This window comes from Equus caballus, chromosome 21, assembly GCF_041296265.1.
Source record: "Equus caballus isolate H_3958 breed thoroughbred chromosome 21, TB-T2T, whole genome shotgun sequence".
In the NCBI taxonomy this organism is placed as follows: domain Eukaryota; kingdom Metazoa; phylum Chordata; class Mammalia; order Perissodactyla; family Equidae; genus Equus; species Equus caballus.
Window position 1 is genome coordinate 58272968 of NC_091704.1, and position 27063 is coordinate 58300030.

At 39.5% G+C, this 27063-nt stretch overlaps 1 protein-coding gene and 1 long non-coding RNA gene across 3 annotated transcripts in view; one reads left to right on the forward strand and one right to left on the reverse strand.

The window, feature by feature from the left end:
- Positions 1-3420: 3420 nt before the first annotated feature.
- The window catches only part of BASP1 (brain abundant membrane attached signal protein 1), a 55189-nt gene continuing 31546 nt past the window's right edge, over positions 3421-27063 (reverse strand). For both annotated transcript variants that reach the window (XM_023625816.2, XM_023625818.2), the window contains exon 2: positions 3421-5013. In XM_023625816.2, the coding sequence (XP_023481584.1) occupies positions 4303-5004 (702 nt within the window). In that variant the 5' untranslated portion in view covers positions 5005-5013 and the 3' untranslated portion in view covers positions 3421-4302. The remainder of the gene's footprint in view (positions 5014-27063) is intronic.
- Positions 18202-23881, forward strand: LOC111769831 (uncharacterized). Its single transcript, XR_002802639.2, has 2 exons — positions 18202-18387; positions 18660-23881. It is a non-coding gene; the product is annotated as an uncharacterized lncRNA (long non-coding RNA).

A 27063-nucleotide genomic window follows, 5' to 3' on the forward strand; every position in this document is an offset into this window, starting at 1 on the left:
CATCTGATTAATACCACAACTATTAGTGGTACTGCTATTTGGTATATTCTTTTTTTTTTTTTTTTTTTGGTGAGGAAGATTGGCCCCAAGCTAACACCTGTGTCAATCTTCCTCTATTTTATATATGGGATGCCACCACAGCATGGCTTGATGAGCTGTGAGTAGGTCCACACCTGGGATCCAAACCCCTAAAACCCATGTTGCTGAAGCAGAGAATGCAAACCCAAGGACTACGCCACTGGCACGGCCCCTGGGATATTCTTAAAATTACCTTCTGGGCATCCAGTTTTCATTATTGTGCAAATTAGTTTAAAAGGAAAGCTTAAAATAACTTCACTGTTATTTTGCAAAATAGAAACAGCAAAATAGGAATCAGAAGGATGGAGATTAATTTCATCAATGCTGAGACAAGAAGTTGGACAACATCAAAATAGTAAATTTTATAAATTTTATAAGTAGCAGACTTTTTTCCCTACAAAAGAAACATGACTGAAATTTGCTGTATGTCAAAGCCTTATAGCTGTAAAGAACAACGTACAATGGGTGTCCAAAAGCCAGCTCTGCCAGTGGATGGTAATTGACGTGCTGAATGTATGTTTCAATGAAGATAATGTTTCAATATATTATGATGTTTCATTTAATGAAAATTAAGATTTCGGGATGCTTTATGAAAAAAAACCTTGTGCAGCTGCTGGCACTAATAATTTACCCTACTTAGGCAGCTAAACAACACCTAGATCTTGTCGGCAACAGATAGTTGACAACCAACTCCCTATTGTACACTAGAACTGGGTCTTGACCCCACTGAAAGAAGACTCTGAGAATGAGGAATGGCATTCCTGGATCGTATCCATGTGGGACCTCTTCATCACTGGCCAGAGATAGGCTGAAGATGGCCTTCTCTCAGGGTTGAAGCCACATAGGGCCACACTGGGATGCCTGGTGCACCCTGACTCTTGGGGATTTGGGTCCATCACCATCACGAACAGGACCTTCTGGACAGGACCTTCCAGGTGGAGGGGCAAACCTGGTAACCTTGGACAAGTTCATTTCAATTCCTGTTAGTTTCCCCTGTGGACTATGCACACAGGCACGCAACCAGTGTTAGACCCGGAACTCTTCATTCTTCAAAGAGGAGATGCTGTACATGAGGGAGTGAGTGAGCCAGTATGTGGGGAGTTCCCGATCAGTGCTGACTTGCCTGTTAAGAACAGCCTGTGCACTGCCTTCCCTCCATTGCAGATCATTTATGAGGACGGAACAATCTAGGTAAATCCAAAATTAACATGGATATCTAAGTGGTTCCCTTCCTGGCTGAGCCAGTCACTCCCACACATATGACATTTTCTGCTGAATGTACATTTCAAACTACACCTTACTTTTTTTAAGTATGGTAAAATTGAATATCATAAAGCATGGTTAGGTTAAAATTCTGATTTAAATATTTTGGTGACCACACCATTGCTTGAACACAATTCTAATGCAGTTAGAAAATAAATAAATATATATATATATATATAATATATGTCAGATTTTAATTCTCCTATACCCTACCTAACAAATCTAAGCATCAATAAAGAAAAATATCTCCTTGGATTCATTTATCCCTAAACAGCAATTTATATTAATAAATGTTAATGCAAGAGGCTGATTTGATTGTTCTGATCACCAAAATTCTACTGAATTTTTTAATTTAAAAAAGAGGACACAAAGACTGTGAATATTTCACATATTACTTCCACCAAGCACATTTATCTGCAAGAATTGCATGGTATTTAATATTAGTAACCATTTAAATGGCCTCCATGGTTCACAGAATCTGCTCTCTCCCCACCACCACTGCCAACCTGCCCCCCAGCTATTTTATATATGGTAGACACATCAGCAATCATCTGGACATTCCTCTGTTGTTTTTCTCACCTAAAACAGATGCTCGGTGGTTAATGTGTTTACATATTTCTTGCATGCTGTGCTTTCAAGCATTAAGCATTCGAATTTACTTCACCATAGAAACAAGGAAAAGCGCCAAACGTGATCAAAGACATGCATTGAACCCAACAGGTATAATATTTGCCTAATATTCAGTTTCACATTTTCTTCTTCCCCAGTATTACCCACTGGCAACATCTTAGGTGTGGTACAGACTGCTCAGAAGACAGTTGGAGAGGATTCTTTTCCCCTTTTTATTTAAACATGTAATATAACCTGTAAGAACAAAACCAGGGTCATCTTCATCCACTATATCGCTAATGTCCCTTTGGAAATTCATTCCGGAATACTGGCCTTTCACAAATTCTATAGTAAAGTTCCTATGTTAGAGTATAAAACTGTACTTATTACTCTGGGTAATTACTACCAATCCCACTGCCTCCCAAACCTGCCATTTAACTGACTCAGGCATGAGAAGCCTTGATAGTGGCTGGCGTTATGTTCATTTTTAAGTGTTTTATATTTGAGATTTGATTGCTAATATCTAATTGGAATAGACCCAAATTACTAGCACGAGATCCAAGAGACAAATCCTTCTTTTCTTACTTTAAAGAACTGATGCCCATGCCTGGCCACTCCATGAAAGCCACTGCTTACACCGGTTCTCCAAACCCTTCCCCAAGGACAGACTATACGGAACCTGAGCAAAGTGAGGGTCACCATTCAAGCTTGGAGGAGAAATCAAGGGATGGAAGCGACATCACATCTGTTAGTACATACCCATCCATCCTATAAAATTGTCCCAGGCATACAAACAAACTACTAAATATTTCAGAAGTGAAAGGGGCCTTGCCTTGGAGAGCCCAGAGCCTTTGCCCTCACGTAGGGAAAGCAGTGAAGCTGGAGGTTAGAAGTGACTTAAAAGGCACAAGTCATTAGTGCAAAACCAGGACAGGCCTCTGGTCACTAAAAAAGCCAACTCCATGCTTGCTTTCACACTGCTACAATCTCATCGCCTGCTCTCCACACTCAGGGTCCCTCTCCGGGCCCCATCACAAATATGACAAATAAAGATAATTACGATAAAGCAAAATGATCATCAGTGGGTTCACAACTGACATATATATGATGTTGCTATAAGATCTTACAATTCTCCTTTGCCCAGCCTTCAAGATCAAATCTATTTATTGTCTTTTAATGTGTTTTATTCAAAAGATTTGTCTTTTTAAGTAAACTAACCACACCCACATTTTGATAGGGTACATATCCATAGACACAGTAAGTTTTCAGTTTAGTCTCTTCCGAGATAATTTATTGACACGGATCCAGCTAACTTTTTAAACAAATAATGTGCACAAAAAACTTGAGGATCTTGCTTTATACTTCTATCCAAATATATCCAGGAAAATGCCCAATACAGTACTCTGTTCTCTATTGAGGTGATTACCACGGAGAAAGGGGTGGTAAAAGAAAACCAATAGTCTTTATTACTTCTTTTTAATTGTTTAACTTTATTACTGTTGCACCATTTATACAATTACATATAATTTCAATGCATCCATTGTACATTTTTTTTGTGTTTTTTTATTTTTATTTTTTTTCCATTTTCCAATGAGTGGTGTGTTGGTGTCTGTGACACAGAATGGAAGAGAAACTGGAACTGCAATGAACGCAGACTTTTTTTTTTTTTTTTCATTTCCACTGACCAATAAACAGAACTACAGGTGCACCCAACCACGGACATGCATTAACTCGTCATGAGAAATCTAGGGAGGCTAAGTAGGATGAGAGAATGTTTGTTACTCCCAAAAATACCTGGGGAGGAAGAATGGAGTATTGGCATCGAGATACATGTGGATAGGCTAAGTGGGCTGTCTGAAAGTCGGCATTCATCCACAACATTAAAAAAATATCAAAATAAGAAAGGCTGTAAATTAAAAAGAAAACACAGAAAATACTGCTTTCATAAAGATCTGATTGCCTTGGCACAGGCCCCGTGGGCAGAATCAAACCATCACTCCCAACTCCCCTTGCAGAAGACAAGATATTCAGATCTTAGCGGCGGAGTGCATGTAACAGCAGTTCGGGTACAAAAGATGTACTCCACTTTCAGACATTGATCTTTAAAATCCAGGACCGATTGGTAAAGTTGAAGGTATATTAGATATTTCCCCACAAAAATACTATTTGGATTCTCCCCACCCCCTCCCTCCCTTGATGGGACAACATCCTTTTTTTTTCTCTTGGGCCATACATATCATTACTTCCAATTTGAAACAAGTTAGTGTAGGAGAGAGAGAGACAGAGAGAGAGAGAGACAGAGAGAGACAGGTTGTTTTTAAGCGCTATTCTTTTTTCCATAGGCTGTCCTTGTTACTCTTTGACTGCTACGGTTTGATCCGAATTAGCTGCCGGGGCCTCGGCAGGTTTAACTTCGTCTGCGGGGGCTGCGGGGGCCTGGGCCTTGGGCGTGGAACTGGGTGCTTCCGTCGCTGCTGGGGTCTCCTTGGAGGATGCGGCAGCCTCAGTGCTGCTGGGTTTTGAGTCTGAAGCCGGGGCCCCGTCACTTTTCGTTTCTTGCGCAGCAGGAGCTGCGGGAGCCTCAGTCTTTGTGGGTTCCCCTCCCTCCTTGCTCTTGTCATCCACCTTGGTGGGGGCCGGCTCCGCAGGGGCCTCGGCCTCCGATGCCTTGGGGGCATCGCCACCCGCTGCAGGACCCGAGGCAGCCGCCTGCTCCTGCTCCCCATCCTTTGCATCCTTCGGGGGTTCTGGCTTCCCCTCAGCCGCTCCCTCCGTCTGCTCCGGCTCTGCCTTCGGGGCATCTTCCTTGGCTGCGTCTGCGTCTTTCTCGCCTTCCTTGTCTTCAGGCTTGTTGGCAGCATCTTGAGCATCCTTCTCCGGCTTCTCCTCCTTGCCCTCCTTCACCTCTGTGGTCTCCGCAGCCGCCTGGGTCTCATTCTCCTTCGGGGTTCCCTCCTCTTCTGTCCCTGCTCCTTCGGCCTTCTTGTCTTTGTCCTTGGCCTTCTCATCATTCACATTGTACCCCTTCTTCTTCTTGCTCAGCTTGCCTCCCATCTTGGAGTTCTGTAACACAACACAAACAGAAGAAAAAGGAGTTACTTGTGACTCTAGACTGAATGTTTGCGTTCCCACCAGATTCATAAGATGAAATCGTAACCCCCAACGTGACAGTATTAGGAGGTGGGGTGGGAGGATTAGAGCCCTCATGAATGGGATTAGTGCCCTTATAGAGACCCGGAGAGCTCCCTCGTCCCTTTCACCATGTGAGGACGCAGCAAGAAGACAGCCTTCTGCCAATCAGGAAGCAGGTCCTCCCTAGACACTGAATGCCTGCAACTTGATTGATCTGGGACTTCCCAGCCTCCAGAACGTCAGAAATAAATTTCTGTTGTTTATAGGCCACCTGGTCTATGGTAATTTGTTAGAGCAGCCAGAACGAAGACACTTGTCAAGTATGAAAACTAAAAGGGGCTTCAGTTTACAAAGTAAAGAGTTCAGAACACTACTGAACTGTACACTTTAAAATGGTTAACGTGGTAAATTTTGATGTATTAAATATATTAAATATATATTTAAATTCATTTAAATTTAAATTTTATTTAAATTTAATAAATAAAATTTATTTAAATTTATATATTTAAATTATATATAAATGTATTAAATATAAATTAGATGTATTTTGGCACAATTAAAATAAAAGTGAATCATAAAAAAGTAAAGTATTCAGTTACAGAGTGTCTAATTGCAGTAAGTTGAGGAAATAATAAGCTAAGATCAAAGAATTGGTGATTAAAGCCTAAGCTTTTCAATCGTAAAGAGAAGGGCAGCAGTATTTATCTGTTTCTCAATGTCCAATTCAAACACCAAGTATTGAACACTTGGGTACAAAATGGCGGTGGCAGCCATTTTCAATCTATAGTGTAGCTAGTAAAAGGCTTCATAATTTTAAAATATTTTCCAGAGAAATGGCGCAGCTGTCATACAGCACAAATCACAAATTTCTAGAAAATAATCTCAAACTACAAACTCCTTTCCAACTCTGTTATTCACACATATGTTCATACAAGCGCACACATCTTCAAAGACCAAACGCAAGGAGGATTTGGTCTATCTGGTTATTAAGTAGGACCAGTTAAAGGAAATCTGTGGCCCAAGAAATGAAAAGCAGAGTCTCTAGTTACATCTGGTTTGTTAGTTGTGTCAGACTTGTATTCATTGTTTTTCAAAGTGTTCTTGGCCTAAAAGAAATAGTTGCAGAGTAATATAAAGCTGTTCTTCATTAGCAATTTCCTGATTAGAATTCACACTAGATATGCAAGTTCAACAGTCATTAACAGCCCTTTTCACTCAAAGTTAAGTCTCCAGCTTCCTGGAGGCTGACACTTTGATTCTGGCACAAGAACTTCTGACTGTATTTGACTCTTGAATTTTTCTCCTCTCATACTAAAGCATTAATCCAGCTAAATAATAAATTTAGCCCAGAACTATTGCCAGAGCTAAACAGGCATTGCTGTTTTTTCCCTTCAAGCGCATTTTTATGGCATCGTATACCAGTGAGAACTCACTGAAATGGTGCCCTTTAGAGGAAAAGTGGTTGCTTTTCCTTGACAAAGTACGGCAGAAATCACACTGCAATATTCCCTTTAGTTCCCACAAATAAGAAAGGTCCAGGAGAGAGAAAGCTTCGCCCTGGGCCCTCGTGGAGGCTATAAAGTAACAGGTGAGACCACCTGGTTCCGGTCCAGGTCTGGGCCTACTTCTGGCAGAATTATAAAGCACGCCTTGCTCAGATGTTACTTTTTTTTTTTTAATCATCCATTTAGAACAGAAAATTTGCTGTTTATTCACCACACTTCTTGGAGTCATGATTCATAACAGTGATATAACCTACATTTATCTGATTTAAAAGTTGGGTGTTGGGTAAGCGATCCCTATTATTCAGTCAAAATTTGTCTCAGCACTCCATATGCTAATTTCCTGTCTGCAATGAGTTTAACAGCTGTGGGGGGGAAAGCAATAAACTGAAAGATGACTAAAGTATTGTTCCTATTCTCAAGAAAAGTCTTTATTATGTTACCAAAGAAGGCATTTCTCTTACATATTTTTTTTTTAAAGGGTGGCTGTTGGTCATAACCCACTACAGACTTCCAACGGGCTCTGACTTAATTTTTGTTTATTTCTCCCTCAGAAGTGATAGCAAACATATATGGTAAAAATACAATTAAATATACTTTTATCCTACAAGCAATCACAAGGCGATAAATGAAAAATAAATAAATTGGACCAGTGTTTTAAATCGTAGTTTATAATTCTTTCATTTCTTAATTACCAAGTATACACGAATGGTGTATGCAAAATAAATTTCAGCTCTGTGACCTCAATATCCATTTTGGTACACTAGGTTAGAGCTAAGAAATAGGAAACCTGACAGGTCTGCCTTTAGCATCATCTCCAATTCTATAATAGAAACCCATATAGCAACTTAGAAATTAAAAGACAAAGTGTAAATGTGGTGTGCATTGTGAACATTCCATAGGAGTTCCGCTCTCCGAGACGCACGGCGTGAAATTCTATATAGCCATCCCCAGAGGTTTAAAGTCATGTTGGTTTACAAACCTAAAATCTACGTTACTAAAATTGGTTCTCTGAAACAGAGTCAGGGCCATTTTCTATTTTTTGTTCTAAGCCCAGCTGTGATTCGTGTCTGGGTAGGCAATGAATGTACATAATCAAGTTGTAAGTAAGAAAGTGTGTCTCCGTTCCTGTTTGTTTTTCAAACACAAAATTAATAAACACCCCTACTTTTTGCTAATTTTTTTGTGTTGGTTATAGTGAGGTACCAGACAGAGGCTTATAAAATCCACTAGAAGCCTGGAAAAGCAGGGTCGTCTGGTTATTTCCCAAGATAATATGGATGAAAACCCTGCCTTCACCCAGGGGTAAATTAAAATTACAATTTGAAATCCATTAACTGCTACCTGGGTGTGGGGCACAATCCTAATCCTAAACACATCACTGAGTTTTTATGTAATCCTCTCAACAGTACCACGAGGTAGTATGGATAGATACCACGAGCGTCCTCCTTTTACCCATGTGCAAATTCTCACTGGCTGAATTCACGGAGCGGTACTGTAGGGAAAAGGCCAAGTCCAACAAAAGTAGGTGAGGCAGGAAGGCACCATCTCCGAAGTCAGAGGGAACTCCACTAAGAAGCTGGCAACTGGGCAGAGCTCTGGTCTCAGGAATGTCACCCACTCTGGGTCACAAGGTTAGTGCAGCCTGGGGTGAATTGGAACTCAAGACATTGACAGGATAAGGAAGAAAGTCAGAACTTCAGGTACTCTCTGCCCCGAAACTTTTCATCACTGCATTTTCCAGAGGAACTTTATATCAAGAACCTTAAGAAATAAGAGCAAGCAATGGGTATATATATATTTCTTTTTTTTTCCTTTCTGAGGAAGATCAGCCCTGAGCTAACATCCGTGCCCATCTTCCTCTACTTTATATGTGGGATGCCTGCCACAGCATGACCTGCCAAGGGGTGCCATGTCCACACCTGGGATCTGAACTGGCGAATCTGGGCCGCTGAAGCAGAACGTGCCAACTTAACTGCTGCGCCACCGGGCTGGCCCCTTCTTTTACTACAAATTTTGAAAGAAATCAGTGTAGAAAGTTGGAAGTTGGAATTTCTAAGTTAAAAATAAAAGAAGCAGGGGCCAGCCCGGTGGCACAGCGGTTAAGTTTGCACGTTCCGCTGCTCAGCGGCCTGGGGTTCGCCAGTTCAGATCCTGGGTGCGGACACGGCACCGCTTGGCACGCCATGCTGTGGTAGACGTCCTATATATAAAGTAGAGGAAGATGGGCACAGATGTTAGCTCAGGGCCAGTCTTCCTCAGCAAAAAGAGGAGGACTGGCAGTAATTAGCTCAGGGCTAATCTTCTTAAAAAAAATTAATTAATTAAAAAAAAAAAAAAGAAGCAGCTAATAAAAAACACAGCAACCGGTAATCCACCCTGGAAGTCACTTAAACCTAAATCTAAGCTACAGTGAAAGGACAAAACTACATTTGTGTTTCTCCACGTTTAGGACACTCATGAGCCTTTGAGTGGCACAGCAAGAACCCTCAGACAGATGCTGAGGCACCGAACTCCATGTGTTGATACCGATAATCAAACGCCAAAGCTCATCTCTTGGTCACAACATCTCAAAGGAAAGCAAACTTGGGAGTTGTCCCTTAAAATTACAGGAGAATTCTATGTCACAAAGGCTAAAATTATATGCTTATGGCTTGAAATTAGCTAGAAAATAACTCACAATCAATAACAAGAGAGAGAGAACTTCACTGTGCTTCATCTGGAAAATGTTGAACAAGAATTATTTCACTGAGTTTTACTTAACCTCAATGTCCTTCCAATCTCCTGTACAATAAGAAATGCCAATCTCTGTGGCCCAGCCCAGTGGTGTAGTGGTTAAGTTCGCATGCTCTGCTTCAGCAGCCCAGGGTTCAAGGGTTCGGATCCCGGGTGCAGACCTACACACCACTCATCAAGCCATGCTGTGGAGGCTCCCACATACAAAATAGAGGAAGATTGGCACAGATGTTAGCTCAGGGACAATCTTCCTCACCAAAAAAAAAAAAGGAGAATTTAAAGTGAGGCATAAGTATAATGCTTGACATTTTATGGGCTGCAATAATTGTTAGTTTCTTTCCCCATCATTTAATTTTGCAATTCTTAGCTAATTCTGTAAAAACTCCAAGAGAACAGTAGAACGTAGGTTACACACACATACACACAAGTTCTAGAATCAGGCATTAGAAGCACTGTAATTAAAACACTATTTTAAAAATAAATACTTTAAAAAATGTCATCAAAAAGATTTTTGGTATGTGTGTTCCAAGCATGCTCCTCCTGACTGAGTGTACGTGGAAAAGAAGAAGTTTGCACAGTTATCTGTTGTCACCATACGGACAATATTAAAATAGGTCTACTTCTTTGATCTGAATGTTTTACATACTAAAAGTTCTCAAGAATTTAAAGTCTTTTTTATATATTGTCTGTTATACCAAGAAATCGTTCTCCAGACAGAAGTAAAAATTATAGATTAATCATCAAATCTACTTCCTCTACTGGAGTGATGCTAGAAGAAACAGCATCTCATCTTCCCACTACCTCTTCATCACTTGATCCAAGGAAACAAGAGGAAACACCATTTCAGTCATCAGGATGCAAAAAGAATCCAAATTCTTCAGTTAAAACTCATTTACTGCCTCATAATCTATATGTGAGAGGGGAAAACCTTGATCTACACCTTTTCTTGGCTAATAAGCTAAAGACAGGATGTTTACGAGGGAAAGTAACAGTCAAATGCCTTTTTCTTTTCAACCTTCCACAGATGAATTTTTTCTTTTATCAAGACTCAAACAGTTTAATACTCTTAAGGTACTGAGATACAGTGTTTTACGTTGCCCACAACTGTGACTTATTTCCCCCATCTTATAAAACCAAGCCTCTATCTAGTTAATGAAGCCCACTTGGCTACAAACAAACATTCCAGACGAATTAAAGTTCTGCTTTTTGGGGAAGAGAGGAGAGAAAGCGCCATTCTAGCACTGATATTTGATCTAAGAAATCTGGGATGGGAACTGGAAAAATAGGAGGGAAGTGGAGAAAGGTTAGAAGGAGGATCAATGGCGGTTATCAAGCCTGCCAGCTCGGTTCTCTCATTTGCCTCCCCGTGTCAGGAAGCTCAGAAAGTTTGCATCCATGTTATATACACCCACCACCTGCTGAGACCGACTTCAGAGCATTGTTGTTAGCTTACACTACACACTCATTTCTGACACAACTTTTCTTTGTTTACTGGCAGCAAATGACTTTTCCTAACAAAGGACAGTGTGTATTTATGAACTTTCCTGAAACTTCTAAAGGTGTGTATCTCTAACGTCTTCAAACCTAAGAAGGTACATAAAAGAACAACTTCCTAGCTAGGTAGGCTAGGTAAGGTGATGATTTTTTTTGTCCTCAGAAATAACTACATGCCTTAAAGTAAGAAACGGCCTAAAAATTAGGCTTTAATTATTTCTCCAAAGCAAATATTTGGAGGATTCTGTTGCGTCTAGGAGCTAACAAGTATTTCTTTTCTTTTAAAAGGAAATCTTGTTTATAAGCTAAGTTCATCTATGAAGTTGAATATTATATATATATAAAGAAAAAAAAATGTGATCTTAGATATTGCCACTCCAGCAAACCTAAAAAAGATCAGCTCTTACCCTTGAGAGCTTCAATTTTATATAAAAATTTCTTTGGGGGATTGAGGGCAAGAAATCATTTGAAACGTTACATTGTAGTCAAGATACTCTTAAGAAACAGAGATGATCTCTTCTGCAAAATTTGTCCAATTCTTTATTCCTTCCCCTCCAGGAATTACCAACTAGTGGTCCTGTCAGGGAACATGGAAGATGTTTCTTAGCCATTCAAATCATCTAAGTCCTATTTACTTTGTACACACAATCCCTAGGACACGCTGGGCCCAAATCACTTCCGTACAAGCTGAATTATCAAAGAATTTCATTAAATGACCACAATTCTTGCAAACTCTAACATGATCAACTCATCTAGAACTTTCCTAATATGCTCTTAAAATTTTTTCTCACCTTAAAATATACCAATCTATCAGTAGCCTACTGAACTAAAATTTAGTCTTTCATTCTGAGAAAACAAAGGCAGATGGGCGGGGGACAAACTGTCATTCAGGAAAAATTTAAATACATTATAAAGCTTTTCTTTAAGACTTGTGTCAAAAATAAGCCACCTAGAACTCAGTATGATGTTTGCCAAAAATGGCAAGCACGCTGAGTGCTGGTCCCAGCTGTCAGTAATTTGCTATAAGACTCTGAGCAAGTCACCTCCCCCTCTGGATCTCAAATTTTCTATTCAGCAAGATGAAGATATTAAAGTTCATTCTCTTTCTGAAAAAGAATACGTATGTAAATATATATATTTATATATCCTATGAATGCTTATGGCACTAAACAAAATGCTACGCGTGAGAAAAACGTGGTACAACCAATGTTTTTGTCTAAATGTTTGTGCCCCCCCCAAAATTCCTACGTTGTAACCTAACTAACCCCCAGGGTGATGGTATTAGGAGGCCGGCCTTTGGGAGGTGGTGAGGTCATGAAGGTGGAGCCCTCATGAATGGGAATAGTGCCCTAACAAAAGAGACCCCACAGAGCTCCCTAGTCCGTTTCACCATGAGGTTGGCAGTCTAAGCCCAGACAAGGGCCTTCACCAGAACCTGACCACGCTGGCGCCCTGCTCTTGAAATTCTACAGCCTCCAGAACAGTGAAAAATCAGTTTTAGTTTATAAGCTGCCTAGTCCATGATACTTTGTTATAGCAGTCCGAAGAGGCAATCAATAAAGTTCTATATTCCTGCTAATTATCATAAAAACTTACACTATCTTGCACTCTAAGATTAAATTGACAACAAGTTGGTTTATTGCTATGATTGGACTTCTTTGTACATAATTTCAACATATGGGAAGCTTGTTAAAAATTAGAATAAAAATTTGTAAAACAGCACCCAAATATTTATCAAAAAATAGATTTTTTTGATGTTTTCAATTACATTTAGGAAATGTTTGCAGAATAATGTGTCAGCAGTGTACGTAACGAATGGGGATGGAACTGAACGTTGACGACATCTCAGATGAAGAAAAATGTCAGAAAACTTAGGTGTCATTAGCTTTGCTCATGCAGAACTGTTTCACAGCGTTGTACTTATAGAAGGTGCTCGACTGTTTCTCCTTCACCTACTTTCATGGGTCCTTTACTAACTGTTGGTCCTGCTTGGTAAGACTTGCCCTTTGCCCAAACTCTTTGAGAAAGACTGCTGACTAAAAACAACCAAATACTAACCATTTTCCCTTTTATGCCATGCCAAAAGTACTTTAAAACTATCGTTTCAAATACAATTTAAGTCAGTCTATGGGGGACTCATCACAATTCTTACAAACTAACGTGACCTTCAGTTTAGTGTTGTGAAATGTTGAGAAAAACCAAGTGGGAAGAGTTCTTAGGTCCCAATTTATAGAACAATGTATCCACCTCACCCGCTTCAAATAAAAAAACATCAGCAAACTTCTAACCTAAATAGAAAGATAGTGGCATGAAACAATCACCAAGCCAGGAAAGCCATATGAAAACAATTTCCTTTTCCTGCGCTGGATCACGAGGGAACCACTTAAATACATAAATTCTGCATTTACTAATCTAAAACGAATTAATCTGCTTCCTGTATATAAAAACCGCTTATAAGACACAAATAAACTCACACAATGTGGAAATTATTTTCTTGCCACCAGGGTCTCCACGACAGTGTTTGCAAATCCTTCGGGAACACACGCTCAGTGCAAATGGAGGCCTTGCCTTCTTCTAAAGCAAGATCGTGCTGTTTTACAGGACACTATCACTCAGCACTTAGTCATAGGTGGCCTCCCGACAGCGTATTTTGTCTGCCAGAAAGCGGCTTTCACCCACTTGCTCCTGGCACCCAGCAGTGCCAGATTCACTTCTTCCCCCATAAATGCGAAAATTCTCAAGTTCCTAACCAGAGACTCCTTCATCCTCAAGAGCTGGCAAGAGATATTTAAAATATACAGGGTGATTTTATTTATACCTAAGTTAATCTTCTCATGGAAAAAAAAAGACAAAGCATCTTGAATTTTTTTGAAGAAAGTGGATTAAATTCCCGAGATAGAATAAATGTTAAGATTGTCTAGTGTCACAAAAATGGTCAAAGTTGCCAAAGTTGAAGGTTTTAGCTTCAGACTCATTCCTTTTTCCTTCCTTGGACAAGTCTAAAGGGGTTAACACATAAGCACTATTATCACCATGCAAATATACCACTTATGTTGGGAAAAACCATTTTTTTTGTTTTGTTTTTAACTGAGCCCAGGAATATTGAACATTTCTTGTAAGGAAAAAAATTTTAATTTGTTCATAAAAGTCCGTATCTTTTCATGATTCTCTTCTATCTTCAGAACCTGATTAAAAAGTTTTATCTAAGAAATCGCTCATGAATTGCTCTTTTTCAAAATCAAGGGATAATTCATTTCTACATTCATTGTAATGGAAAACCCACACAGAACAAGACTAAGAACTAAGACCTCTGACCATTTTTACAGAGCTATCGGGATGCAACATTATACTTCAAAAGGTTTTGTTTCAAGTTTATAAAGTGGGAAAGAGTTCCAGGCCAGTTACAGGTCTTCAACGCCAGCAGCTGTGCTTCGGAAAGGTCAGCACGAGGTCACGTTGACTTTAAACACAGTGAGGGCAGGGATTCCTCACCCTCACATACAAGAGAGAGGGAGCGCAAAAGAGAGAGAGAATGAGAGAAACAGGAGAGGGAAAAGGCTTCTCATTTTGAATAAAGTCTCTCTTCCCCTCCCTATACTGCTTCTTCTGAAAATCTGCTTCACCAGATCCAATCTTTTTCTGCATTTTTAATTTATGGAAACCGAAGCCAAATATTCTATCTTGTAAGCTTCTCTAGCAGGACACCTTCAAAGGCACAGAAGAATGAAAGGATCCAGCAGTATAGGATTTAAACGTTGACTCGACTCTGCACCAAAGCTAAAGCAATGGTAACAGGAATCAGGAAGCCCAGCAGAATAGTTTCCCTGTTCTCCAGTGCTAAGAAAGGACCCCCTTTTGGCAGGGGCTATTTGCTGTGGGGAGTGGAGTGGCTGAGCTGACTCGGTCCTCTGTAGTCTCTATAGAAGATGGTTCTGCCCCTGCTAAGGACTGAGGTTCTCAAATCCTATGGCTGCTGCCAAGTGAAAACACATGACTCAGCCCCACTGACTTTGGTTTCGGTCAAGAAAACTGCTAGTGTTTCAACACAAAGGAAGGCACAGCCCTATGTACCCAGATGACATCTAGCCATTATGGAAGTTGTTCTTATGATGTTTCAGTGAAATGTAAGGTTTCTGGGAGCTATCATTTACTGTTTCCTCTCTTTACTCCTTGAAATAATACACTGACTAAATAGTTGGGTATACGCGAGGAAGAAAAGGAGAAACGTGGGATCAAATGAAGCTTTGAGTAGTAGAAACAATAGCATCGTCATCACCAACTTTAAGATTCAGTCCTTTGAGGCAGCTCTAAGTAATACCACGCCATCAGGCATCCTAGAAGAGTCCCTCTAGAAACCTGGGTCATCCATATAGCCTTCAAGAACCCTTCTGCCTCTTGGTAGCAAGCAAAATTATTAGTAATTAAATGTTAATGTTTATCTCAGCCTACGTGCTGAATTTTAGATATTTTGATATGCAGATGATCACCACTTGCAACTGCTGATCGTCATTTTGGTAAGACTTTGTTGGTTATATCCATTAGCTAGTGTTGCCCAAGGCTTTGGATGAAAAATGCAAGCCCCAATATGATGAAAAATCGCATTGTTCCTCTTCAGAAAACGCAACCTTGCATAATGACACAGTTTCCAGGCATTGATTACCTCAAAACCTCAGGGGATTACATGCACGGCATTCTTCCTACAGTTACTACATACTCCATGACACCTCCCAAGTCCATTTCTCATTAGCATATTTTTACATTTTTTTGTTACTCTGTCAATGAACAACAACATGATTCTGTGACAATGAAAATCATTGGCATACGTTAACTGGTGTATAAAACAAAACAAGAAAATGAATGATATAGAATTTCTCCATATGATCCAAAAGTTACTATATTTATGACTTCACATGCTATTCCTATTTACGCTTTCTGTCTCTGCATTAATAATATCTAGGCACTTTCTCTATAGCACAGTTTGAATCATACAAAGGTCCCATCCATTGCCAAGGTTATATTGTGAAAATACAAATCTGGATTAACCATTTCCTCTAAGACCAGGAGAACAGAGTTCTTAAGGATGACATCAAACAGATTACAATGAAGAAGATGACTCCAAGTCTAGAGCAAAGCCCAACATGAATATGCAGCAGTATGTGTCAGAGCCTGGAGTGTTATTTCTGGTCTGATCCCTTCATGATGTGATCAAGGCAAGAAATAGCCTCCCTTTGATTGTTTCCATCGTATAAGCAGAAGAAAATAGTACAAGGATGCTGAGAATGAATCAGTGTTTCTTGACAAAGTTAAATATGTGGCCACAGCATATTAACTGTATTCTGGAACAAGCCATTGTCACTGTGAATTCAAGGCTGCAAAGGTTCAACAGGTTTATATACAAGGCAACCCATTATTGATTTTTTTAAGGTAACATATAAAGTTAGGATTGATTCATGAGTTGCATCTGCAGACAAACCCATCACCAGACACATGGAGTTTATAATTACTCAGGCCTAAAGAACTCAAGAGATTGGTCAAACCAGCTGAAGCAAATGTTGAGACAAGAGAAAGGGAAAAAAAGTTTTACCTTAAGGAAAGAATTGAAAAGAATGAAGAAACACAACAAACTCAAAAAATATTTTCAATAAGAATAGCAAAAAGAAATTAAAACATTAGGCTATGTCCAACAATTTTTATTTTCGACAAATGACTGGACCTTCTCTTTTAAATGGTCAAAGTTTTTGTTCTAAAAAAGGAGAATGAAATAAAGACAAGATAGCCTCTGTGTAATTTTCGTATTCCTACCAGGATGTGTTCTGTCACAAGGATTTGCTGTCAGGTTTTATCAACGCCTAATGATAGTTTCCATTGCTGGAGTTATTGTTCTCAGTGTCTGATTCAGTCAAAGCTTCTATTCAGCAACTGTAACATCACCAACATTCAGGGGATTGGAATGTCCTTTGGGGAGAAGGAACTGTAGTAAGAATTATCAACCCATGTGTAAGCTCCTAAGGCAAGCTTATTAGATATTGAGTAAAATCGTAGAGAAAACATTTTAAAGACAATTTATTCCCTTGTCACAATAAAAATGTACTGTAAGATGTGCAAGAAATATTTGGGAAAAAGTACACACACACTCACACTTCTACAACCCAATTTTCCCAGAGAAGTAATTAAGATAAGTTGGATCTACAAAGTCAGAAAGCCCTCCAATACAAAGAAGATTAATCACAAGTCACCCCTCCATCTTTCTCCTCCACAAAGTCCGGGCTAGCCCCACAGAAGCATTCTCAAAGTATCTTTGGGGATCTGTCATCAAAAACTCAACATGCAGAGTAGCTTCAGGAACTTCAGATGTTCAGAAATTATTCTATAAAAATATACTTGATCTTACTGGGAAAAGAACTTTTTTGAAGGGGGTACTGTTAGCCATGACACAGAACATAAGTGAGCAGAAAGCCTACTAAGTCTAGCAGGAAGGATGAAATATACAGAGACGATTAAAATAAGAGCAGGTTAAGTGTCACAGGAGAGAGAAAAACAAGAGAGTTTTCCCAGAAGAGATGATCTTTAGTTGGAGCCAGGGGATTAGGAAAGTTTTATAAAGAAGGTGGAGTTTGAGATAGTAGAAATATCAAAAGTAGTTATGCATACAGTACTTACTCTGCCTAGGACTGTTGTACTATTTAATCTTTACATATGTTAACCCATTAACTGTCTCATCAGTCCAATAAGGAAGGAATTATTACTTCTCCACTTTACCAGGAGGAAACTAAAGCATATTGGAGGCAAATAACTTAGCCAAGATGATACAACTAGTAGTCTGGAGATGTGGTATAGACCCAGGCACTCTGGCTCTTGAGTGAGGTTTCTTAACCATCATGATAAACTGCCTTGAAAGATAGCCAAGCTATAGATGGAGATGGGGAAGTGGAAAGTGTTTATATCACAGTGAAAAAACAGGAAGGGTCCAGTCTAGATTAGAAGAATACCCTATTTACATTAAGAGATAGGTAAGGACTCATTTACCTGGAGGAAGGGATGATGGAATAGAAATCTATAAAGGTTCTCTAATAGAATGTTTGTGTTTAGGTGGCAGAAGCAGAAAACCAGCTCTTAGGGGAGTTATAAAAGAGAAAACAAAAATGTGTCAGAAATCAAAAGAGGAGAGAATTTTAGGAAGCAGTTTGGAGGAGTTATATGCTGCTGCAAAAAAGGTTAAGAAAGATAAGAAGAGAAATTGTGCAATTTGATCTGGTGGTGAGTTGTCAACTACTGACCCTGGAGTGACTCAGGTAGAGGAGTGAAGACATATGCCTCTTTGGAAAGACTCAAAGAGCATAGGAGGAACCAGAAAAGAGATCCACAATGGCCCACATAAAAGAGTGTTGGTAAAGTGAAGGCAAAACCCTGCAATCTTGTCAAGATTGAGCTTTGCTTATTTGTTTGCAAGGATCTGGAAGAACGGATAATATATATGGGAAGATGGGATGAGACAAAGAATAAGGAGAGAAACTAAAGTGGAAAGAAGAGGGAGAAATAATTGATAGGGCAAGGTTCTGGAAAACTCTGAAAGGTAAGTCAAGATTAAACTTGGCAAAGAGAGACACTTACTGTACAGATGGGGGAGAGAGAGAAAGGAGTGAGGTAAATTCCAAACGCAAAGGTTGCTCCAGACTCAGCAACGGCATCACTCTCTTTCAAGTGAATATAGTGCAAGTTGAATTATTCTAGACCAAAGACTCAATAAGATCTGTCTGTATTAAGTGTCAGATCACGTGTCTTTGACATAGTCATTTATCTTTCGGTACTTTAGGTCTTCATTTGCCCTGTCACTTATCTTCTCAGGTTCTTTCGCACTACAACACTTAGGATTTCTCAAGTACTGGGAGGAAAAGGACAGACATTTCATCAACTAAAATGCTAAATAATTAGCATGGTGACCACTAAACCTGGAGAGGTCTCATTGTGAAACAATCGGACGTGCAAAAGTAAAGCAAATAAGCTCACTGCTTTATAAAAGGGTTTGAGAGATCCGGGGATGCACAGTTGGCATTCTCAATGTAAGTATGAAAAGGACCTCAGTTGTAAGAACTCCTTTACTATCCTTATTCTTTCCTTATTATGTAGTCTGGTCTTGGTCTTTATGTAAGCCATCCATCTTTGGTAATTTATCTGTATCACCATGACTTAACCCTTTCATATTCTATTGTACCGTGTTGGAAGTTTTAGCAGTAAAACAGATCTAGCCTCACTTGAACAGTGACCTAAAACCTTTCTTCAGATTTACTTAATATATATCTGATGACCCCAGAAGATTGTTTTACAGTTGTTAATGCACGATGGGTACTTGATAAATATTGCAGACTCGTTATACAGATAAACATGCAATTTTCAAATTATAAACTTGTAAGATGTAAGAGTCAATACAACCAGGGCTATAAATTGAGTTATGTAAACTCAACTTCCATTTAGCAGTAGAAATACGTATGCTAAATTATAACTGAAATTTCCACTCCATTAAATGAGACAGGGCCAAGTTGCAGGGCTCACCCGTGATGGCAAATTCTATGGCACTAGGACCCATCACATAATTAAAAACGAGGATGCAAAAATTACTGCAATAACATTGACAAGATACTTTTCTTTTAAGTGACCATGTATATATTGTAGAAACCAATTTTTCAAAGTATCTCCTAATTGATTCTACAAGTTTTCACCATAAAACTATAAATTGCTGCTGCTGCTATAAATATGGCAGAAGACAGTTAAGCTTGTCTTTGAACACAAAGGTTGACTGAATGCAGATATGCAGAGGGTTTTATTCCTCTTTGAAATATCCTGCTACATGCAGCAAACACTATCAGAAAACATGTATTATTCATTCTCATCATAGCCTGGTATACTTTTAGAGTTTGCTATGCGTTCACATCATTATTTATTTGCACTTAACGGGTGGTCCTTTCAAAAGCACTGGTTGTAGCGTTCTAAGTTATTACTTTATGTGATTCACCTGCTCTTTTAGTCAATAATGCTAGTAAGTAAACCACAACCAGCTCAGGAAATGCAAGCTGCTGAGGTCACTGCTGAACCACTCCTGTTCTCCACAGACCCAGGAAACTAATGTCTTACCCCCACAACTAATTTAGAACCCTCAAGACAGAATCAAAACTCAGCACAGAGAAAAGTTCTAGCAGTTGAGATATTTTTGCTGCTTATTAATGGACTAGACAGACCATCGTGGGCTTGGAGCCATAACAGACTCACTCACTGTAGCCTACTCGACAACCACAGACTGGCGGCCAAGAAGGAGAGAAGATGAAATGCAATTTCACTTCTAGTAATTTCTATCTGGAATCATTAAGAGTTAGTTCACACTTTTTAGGACCACCTAAAATTGCCACATATTGACAACTTAAGTCTTTTTTTCCTGGCACCAATAGCAAATGTAGCATTTCCAATCCTAAAGCCATTTCATATTTTAATCACTTCCAATGAAAATTATTCTAAATTCTTTATACGTGTCCTTGATTTTTCAACAAAGAATTTGGTTTTTTTCTTTCTTGTTTTTCTCAAAAGCCCTTCTCTTCAGGATTCTTTTTTTTTAAGATTGGCCCTGAGCTAACATCTGTTGCCAATCTTTTTTTTCTTCTTCTTCGCCCCAAAGCCCCCCAGCACATAGTTGTTTATTCTAGTTGTAGGTCCTTCTGGTTGTGCTATGTGGGATGCCACCTCACCATGGCTTGATGACTGGTGCTAGGTCCCCACCCAAGATCCGAACCAGCGAAACCCTGGGTCACCAAAGCATGCGAACTTAACCACTCAGCCACGGGGTCAGTCTCTGCTTTTTTTCTTTTTTTTTTCCCTTTTTTTTTTTTGAGGAAGATTAGCCCTGAGCTAACTACTGCCAATCCTCCTTTTTGCTGAGGAAGACTGGCCCTGAGCTAACATCCATGCCCATCTTCCTCTACTTTATATGTGGGACGCCCGCCACAGCATGGCTTTTGCCAAGTGGTGCCATGTCCCCACGCGGGATCCGAACTGGCAAACCCTGGGCCGCCAAGAAATGGAACATGAGAACTTATACACTGCACCACCAGGCCGGCCCCTGCTTATTTCTTGGTGCCATGCTTAGCACAAACAACGGTTCAGTAAACATTTGCTGAATTAGGAAAGAATGTACCAAATCCACAGGAGAATCTATGTGCTGTGTCTAGCTTTGAAAGCCTACCTCAATGTTGAATTTACACAGCACGGTGTAATATTTAACGTCATTTGTAATGCAACCCCCTCCTCATGAATCCAAATATCTCTCTCAAAATTTTTCAACCAAACATTCCCCCCAAGCTGTCCATGTTTGCACTGCTCCACACTCACCTCCTTCAAATTTGAGCCTCTTGGCTACTTAATGAGGCACTGAGCAATGAAGAAACACAGAAGGTTTGAGTTCCAGAGTGCTAGGAGATTTCAAAACATAACCAAGGGGTATTCCTTTCTAACCATGGAACTGCTAGAGAACAAAGTCTGTGTCTTTTACCCCCATATCTGATATACGGTAAAAACTTAATACATAGCTTTTCAATGAATGAATGAATGGGAATGAATTCTAATTGAAGCAACCAGAACTTAATACCAATTTGTCCCTTATTCATGATGTGATTTGGAGCAAAGTCACTCAAATTCTCTTATTTGTCCATGTTTGGATATAATGTTTCAAACAATAATTGTGAAATTTGTGTATTCAGGATCATCTGAGGAGCTTGTTAATAATGCAGGTGAGGGGTCTCTTTCCAGACATTAATTAGCAGGTCCAAAGTGGGTCCTAAGAATCTACTTTTTAACAAGTTGACCAGGTAAAGGAGAAGTCAGTGGCTCAGAGGCCACTTGTTGAAAAATATAGACACCTGGAGTTTGCAGTGACAATGAGTCAGCTAAAGCTTTTTGCATCATCTGTAAAAACTGAAACTTGAAAAATCCCCAAGACCAATGTGATTACTGGTGGTTACAAAGCTGAAAACAAGCATGGAAGAACAACCTAGCTGGGTCTCACCTAGGGTAAAGATGGACAGAACAGGGCGGTGTCAACCCCAATGAAATTTCATCAACTACTGAGCCGTTTTGCTTTGAGTTCTCTTTGTTACCAGAATCACGAATCCCTTACAATTACCAGGGCTTATTCTCCCTCCCAGAAACTCCCCAGCAGCCAAGTGCCCCCACACCCCTCTACCACCCTCCGCCCACTCTCCCACACAGCCCTGTCATTAGTGCCTTCGTTTAGCCACGGAGGAGGCACCGCACAAGCAGCCTGCACAGAGGAGCAAGGCTCCTTACCGAAGAGCAGTTTTATCAGCTGCAGAGAAGCCTCCCTGTCTACACCTGGCCTCAGGCGGGCCCCCTGTTATTCCAGCAACTTCTGTCCCTGTTGGTGGAAACAGCACAGTGGCGATTCGGCTCCACAAACTCCCTTCTTACATAATCTGAGGCTTTGATTGTTGTTGAAGGTTTACAGCCTGCCCTGTGAGACAATACTGTTTTCAGAAGCATCCGCTTTATGTAATTAGAGTTCGAGTTTCAGAAAACAGGTTTTTCTCTTTCCGTTCAAATGGAACTTTTGGAACTTTGATGGCCTGCCAATGAGTTTTGAGCCCTGATCCAACATAGTCTGTGGGAGAAAGCGATTGGCAATGGGGTCAGCAGGTCAAGTTCAGCTATGTGAACTTGGGCAGGGAAGTTAGCCTCAGCAAACTCAACCACACCTATAACGAAAAAAGGGGAGGAGGTTGTTACAGCATCAAGCAGAGTGATTTGTAGGAAAGGATATAGTTCAGCTCATGACACATCGTAAGTATTCAGCAAATTTTCATTGACCTTCCTTTAGCTAAAACCATTTCTCAGCCCTGTTAATATACAATAGAGAGTAACTTCGAATTTCAAAATTAAGTAAAACAGAGGTGGAACAAATTACGATATTCAAAACAAGCAAACAAATGGAAATTGATTCAGTTATAATCAAAACAATAATCACTTTCCTTAATGTTTAAATTCTAAATTAAAGCCTGCAACATCCATTACATAATTTGTAGATTTTAAGAGCAAGTCAATGTTATTAAATGGGCAAAATCTTACAGTAATAAGAACAGACGCCTCACGTTGGGAAAAGATGAATGCCAACCAGAAACACCAAACGACTAAGTGAGCCCAGCATGTACCAAGGCAAAAACGTTCCAGAGAAAATCAAAAGGGAGAACGTGCCTTACAATGTTCTTTAAAGCACGCTTGGGAAAGAGAGAGCCTTTTCCAAACTGTATTTCCATCTTACTTGCTAAGGTAGATTGAGAAGCGGTGGCGAAGGGCCATGCACAATACTCTGTTCTGCCCATTTCACCTGTTTGGAGTTCAATAATAGTTTAAAGATGGAAACATGAATAAACCTTTTCCCTAGGAATATTTTCTTTTTCACCTACAGCTATAAAATAATATGATTCAAACACAAAGTAAAGGAAAGAATGACCAAATATCCCTCCTCAATCTTAGCATAAAATTCAGGCAAGAAGTCAGCCACTTCTCCATTTTTTCCTAGAGGCTTAGAAAAAGCAAGTCAAGAAAACCCAATTGCCTGAATCCATGAGCAGTTTTCTTGGAATTAGGGAGCCCCTAGGGAATGCGGTGTTCCAAGCCACATCAATACCATCTTGGTAACTCAGCCTGCTGACCAAGTGCTAAATACCATCCCAACACGTGGAAGTGAAAACAAGGCATCTATTTAAAGCTTCAATGGAGTCCTTCTCCGTGTGTTCAAGCCACGCAGTAACTTACCCGAAGCACTCTCCTTAGAAAAGGAACTAACACCATTCAGTGTACGTGATTTTGTGAACTTGAATCTTTAAACAATATCTGTTCAACTTGGGCTTGAGACTCACCATAGCCAGTACTAGTTGCTTATGGAAAGCCACTTTTACCTCCCCTGGGCTTGGTTATTTCATTTGTAACATAAATGACTAGAATTGTATCCCTTAGGTCTATAATTTTTAGTCTTTACACAAATGTGCAATAAAAATGTATTTATTTAATTAGAGCGTATTGAGCACTGAAATCCACTTATGCATTTATTTCAGAAACGCCACAAACATCCAGGCACTGTCCTAGGTTAACTCTCACATCCCACAGATCTTTCAAGTCTAGATCACAGGAAAGCTATGCCTCTTAAAAGGGTCAAAAGGAACAGCAAATGCTTTGTGGGCTGGATTCTGATGGTGTGGCTTACACAATTTTAACAGGTACACTACAACAGAAAGTCAATTTATTTTGCAAGAGTTAGAACAGAAAACACACGGGCAGAGGCCCAAATCTTTCCTGATGAGGCTTTCTGGGCTCTCCCTGGGATGTCCTTCAAATTTTTTGTGCACTGTCTGAGATGCAGACCAAGACAGGAACTGCTAAAAGTGGGGTGCTGAAAAGCAAGCGTGGGAAGTCACGCTGGTACCAAAGAAATGAGGAACAAGTAAAACCTCAGATGTCAATAGCAGACACCTCAAGACTCAGTCAGGGACAAATTCCTTCTGATTAGTAGAGCAGGGTCCTATCCTACGCACTCACCCATGTCTCCAACATGTGGGTGTCTGGAGTTCCCATCTATAAACCTACTCTGATCTGTAGGACATTGCTAAAGGGAACATACCGGTGACAGCGTGAGTCTTAAGCAATCCTGAAGTTGTGACAGGTATAGTTGAGAAGAGGCGTAGTGTCTTAATAACAAAAGTCAAAGGCAAACATCTTGTCTGTTTAAAACAGAAGGTGGAAGTGATAGAAGAGGTACTCAATACGACAAAGTCTATCTGGGTTATATAAGCTGGCAAAACTCAGTAACTACTACTCACTCCTGCCACCAACCTTGCCTTCCCACAACTTCCTACCCTGTAACACCATCAGGGTAGTACGTTACAAATTACAACATTTCCTGATTGACACGAGGCATCAGCATGGGGCAAGCGATTTCAAAACCCACAGCACGTTGGCATAGGTACCACAGATTCCATATGACTCTTAGATGTAAGGAGAGTACAGAGGAAAAGCTTGGAAACTAATACTAGGCTATGACTCATGAGTGTTTTAATGGGGAAAATCCTAGTGAACTTATTATAGTATTAAGTGGGTACATTATTTTACTATGCCATTACCATGGTGGGACTTAAATAGACTAAGTTGCAGCAGAGGGAAGGAGAATCTTTGTTAGAACAGCATCCCCCAGCTCCTGTGACTATAGACCTGTCTCTCACACCTCTGGACCTTTTCCAAGGCTTTTCCATAAAACAAAAGGATTCAGCTACTTCATTTCTAAGATTTCATGTGTCTGAAACACTCATACAATAAATATCACTGTAGAAAAATTTGCATGTCCCAAACTGTTTATACGTTTGAAACAATGGGTCCAAATAAATAAATAAATATGTTGCTGGCTAGAATAAATTCTCACGTAACATGAAGAAAAATCAAAGCTATACTTTCAGTCAGTTGGAGGCTAAAAAGAAGCAGAGGGTGAACTGAAATTACCTAAGCCCACTCATAAACGAGGGAGCGTCTATTAGGATAAAGATCAGCATCAGAACATTGTTACTTCCATTGGTGTCAATCGAGATAGGCTGTCCAATGTGCCATCTACCAAAACAAGGACACCCAACATAGATGACGCTTTAGGGTTTATTCTCTCCATTTTATATTGGACCTCGTACTAATTGAAGCCTAAAACATCTTAGGAATCAGTACCAAGCATGATGAATAGTAAAAATTCCTTATTCTACATCACATGATTCACACTTTGTGATGACTTAAACATGGGATTTGCAATTCTTATCCAATTAAAACCTGAGCGATACATACAGTTATTTAAAACTATCATTGAGTTCTTACTCACACTGAAGATCCCTTACAAATTGAACATTTTTGTCAACTCACCTCACTTGACTTAGTCACACAGATTTATTCTGTTTATAACCTAGCTTTGAAAGTAAGCAATGCTAAAATCCAAAGTCCTGTAAGTTATGCAAAACTCTTTTTCCTTGGAATTACTGAAACTTGACTGTCATTGGTGATTATAATAGATTCATAGGATTCCCCAAACCCAGTCAAGTCTCCTCAGCTTTCCCAGTCACTCTAACTTGAAAAGACCTTTTGTACGAGGAGAAATGTTGTATTTCCTGTAAGTCATGAAGAGAGCCATAAGTCAAACAGATAAAACAATCCTCAACAGCAGGGAGAGGGGACATTTGCTAAAGGCGCGTCCCGTGTTACTGCAATGCATGCAGCCTGCCTGGGAGGGAAAAGGCACTTTTAAAGGAACACAAAGGACGAATTACAATTATTTTAGCAAAAATTTACTTTTTCAACTATAAATAAAAGAAAAATAACTGCTAAAAAGAATGGAGAACCTGCTTATGATTCTTTTACAAATTAATTATGCTCATTTGTCATAATTAGCACTTATTTGCATATATGATCCTAAAGTCTTCCTAGTTTGTTCTTTGATAAGAAAAAGGTATTTCCCTTAAAAATCCAGCGTAGTTCAACAACTCTCAAACAGTACAAATGTGGACTTGCAATGTGAGCACATGGGAAAACTAGCAGTGTGCAAATTCTGCTTATAATGTTCTTCTAAGATAGCTATATACATCTGCATAATACACATTAGAAAACACCAGATAAAGGAACTAATATTGAAAAAAATTTTTGTTCCAAAAGCATCTTAAATGTGCTAGTGGTCTTATCATTGGTGAGTAAAATGCATGAAACTTTGCTAATGATGCAAAAGAATCCAGGCTTTCTCTCATCCACAGATTCCAGTCTGTAACCCCACAGATGTCAGGGCACACGTATATGTAATCAGAGCAACTCAACGTCTCAGTTTGGCAATCAAGGCTCTCCATGATTTAGGGGTCGACTTGAAAGTACGGATTATTTTGAGAGATTTAGAAGGACCTTGATAACTCACAACTTCATCAAGACTACACAGAAGAAAATAAAATAGAGAAACAAAATGGGGACTCTAATTTCATACTTTGCATCTGTTCTCCCAAAACTGTCATTACACTTATAAAATATCATTATAGAGATAAGTCAATTAAAAAAAATTTAACTAAATATTTGAGTTCCAGAAATGAAAAAGAACAATTGACTATTTTCACAATTTTGTCAAATGATTTTACTTGCAGGATTAAAAGCAGAAATTCTAGAATTTAGCTTTCTTCTAGAGCAGGGG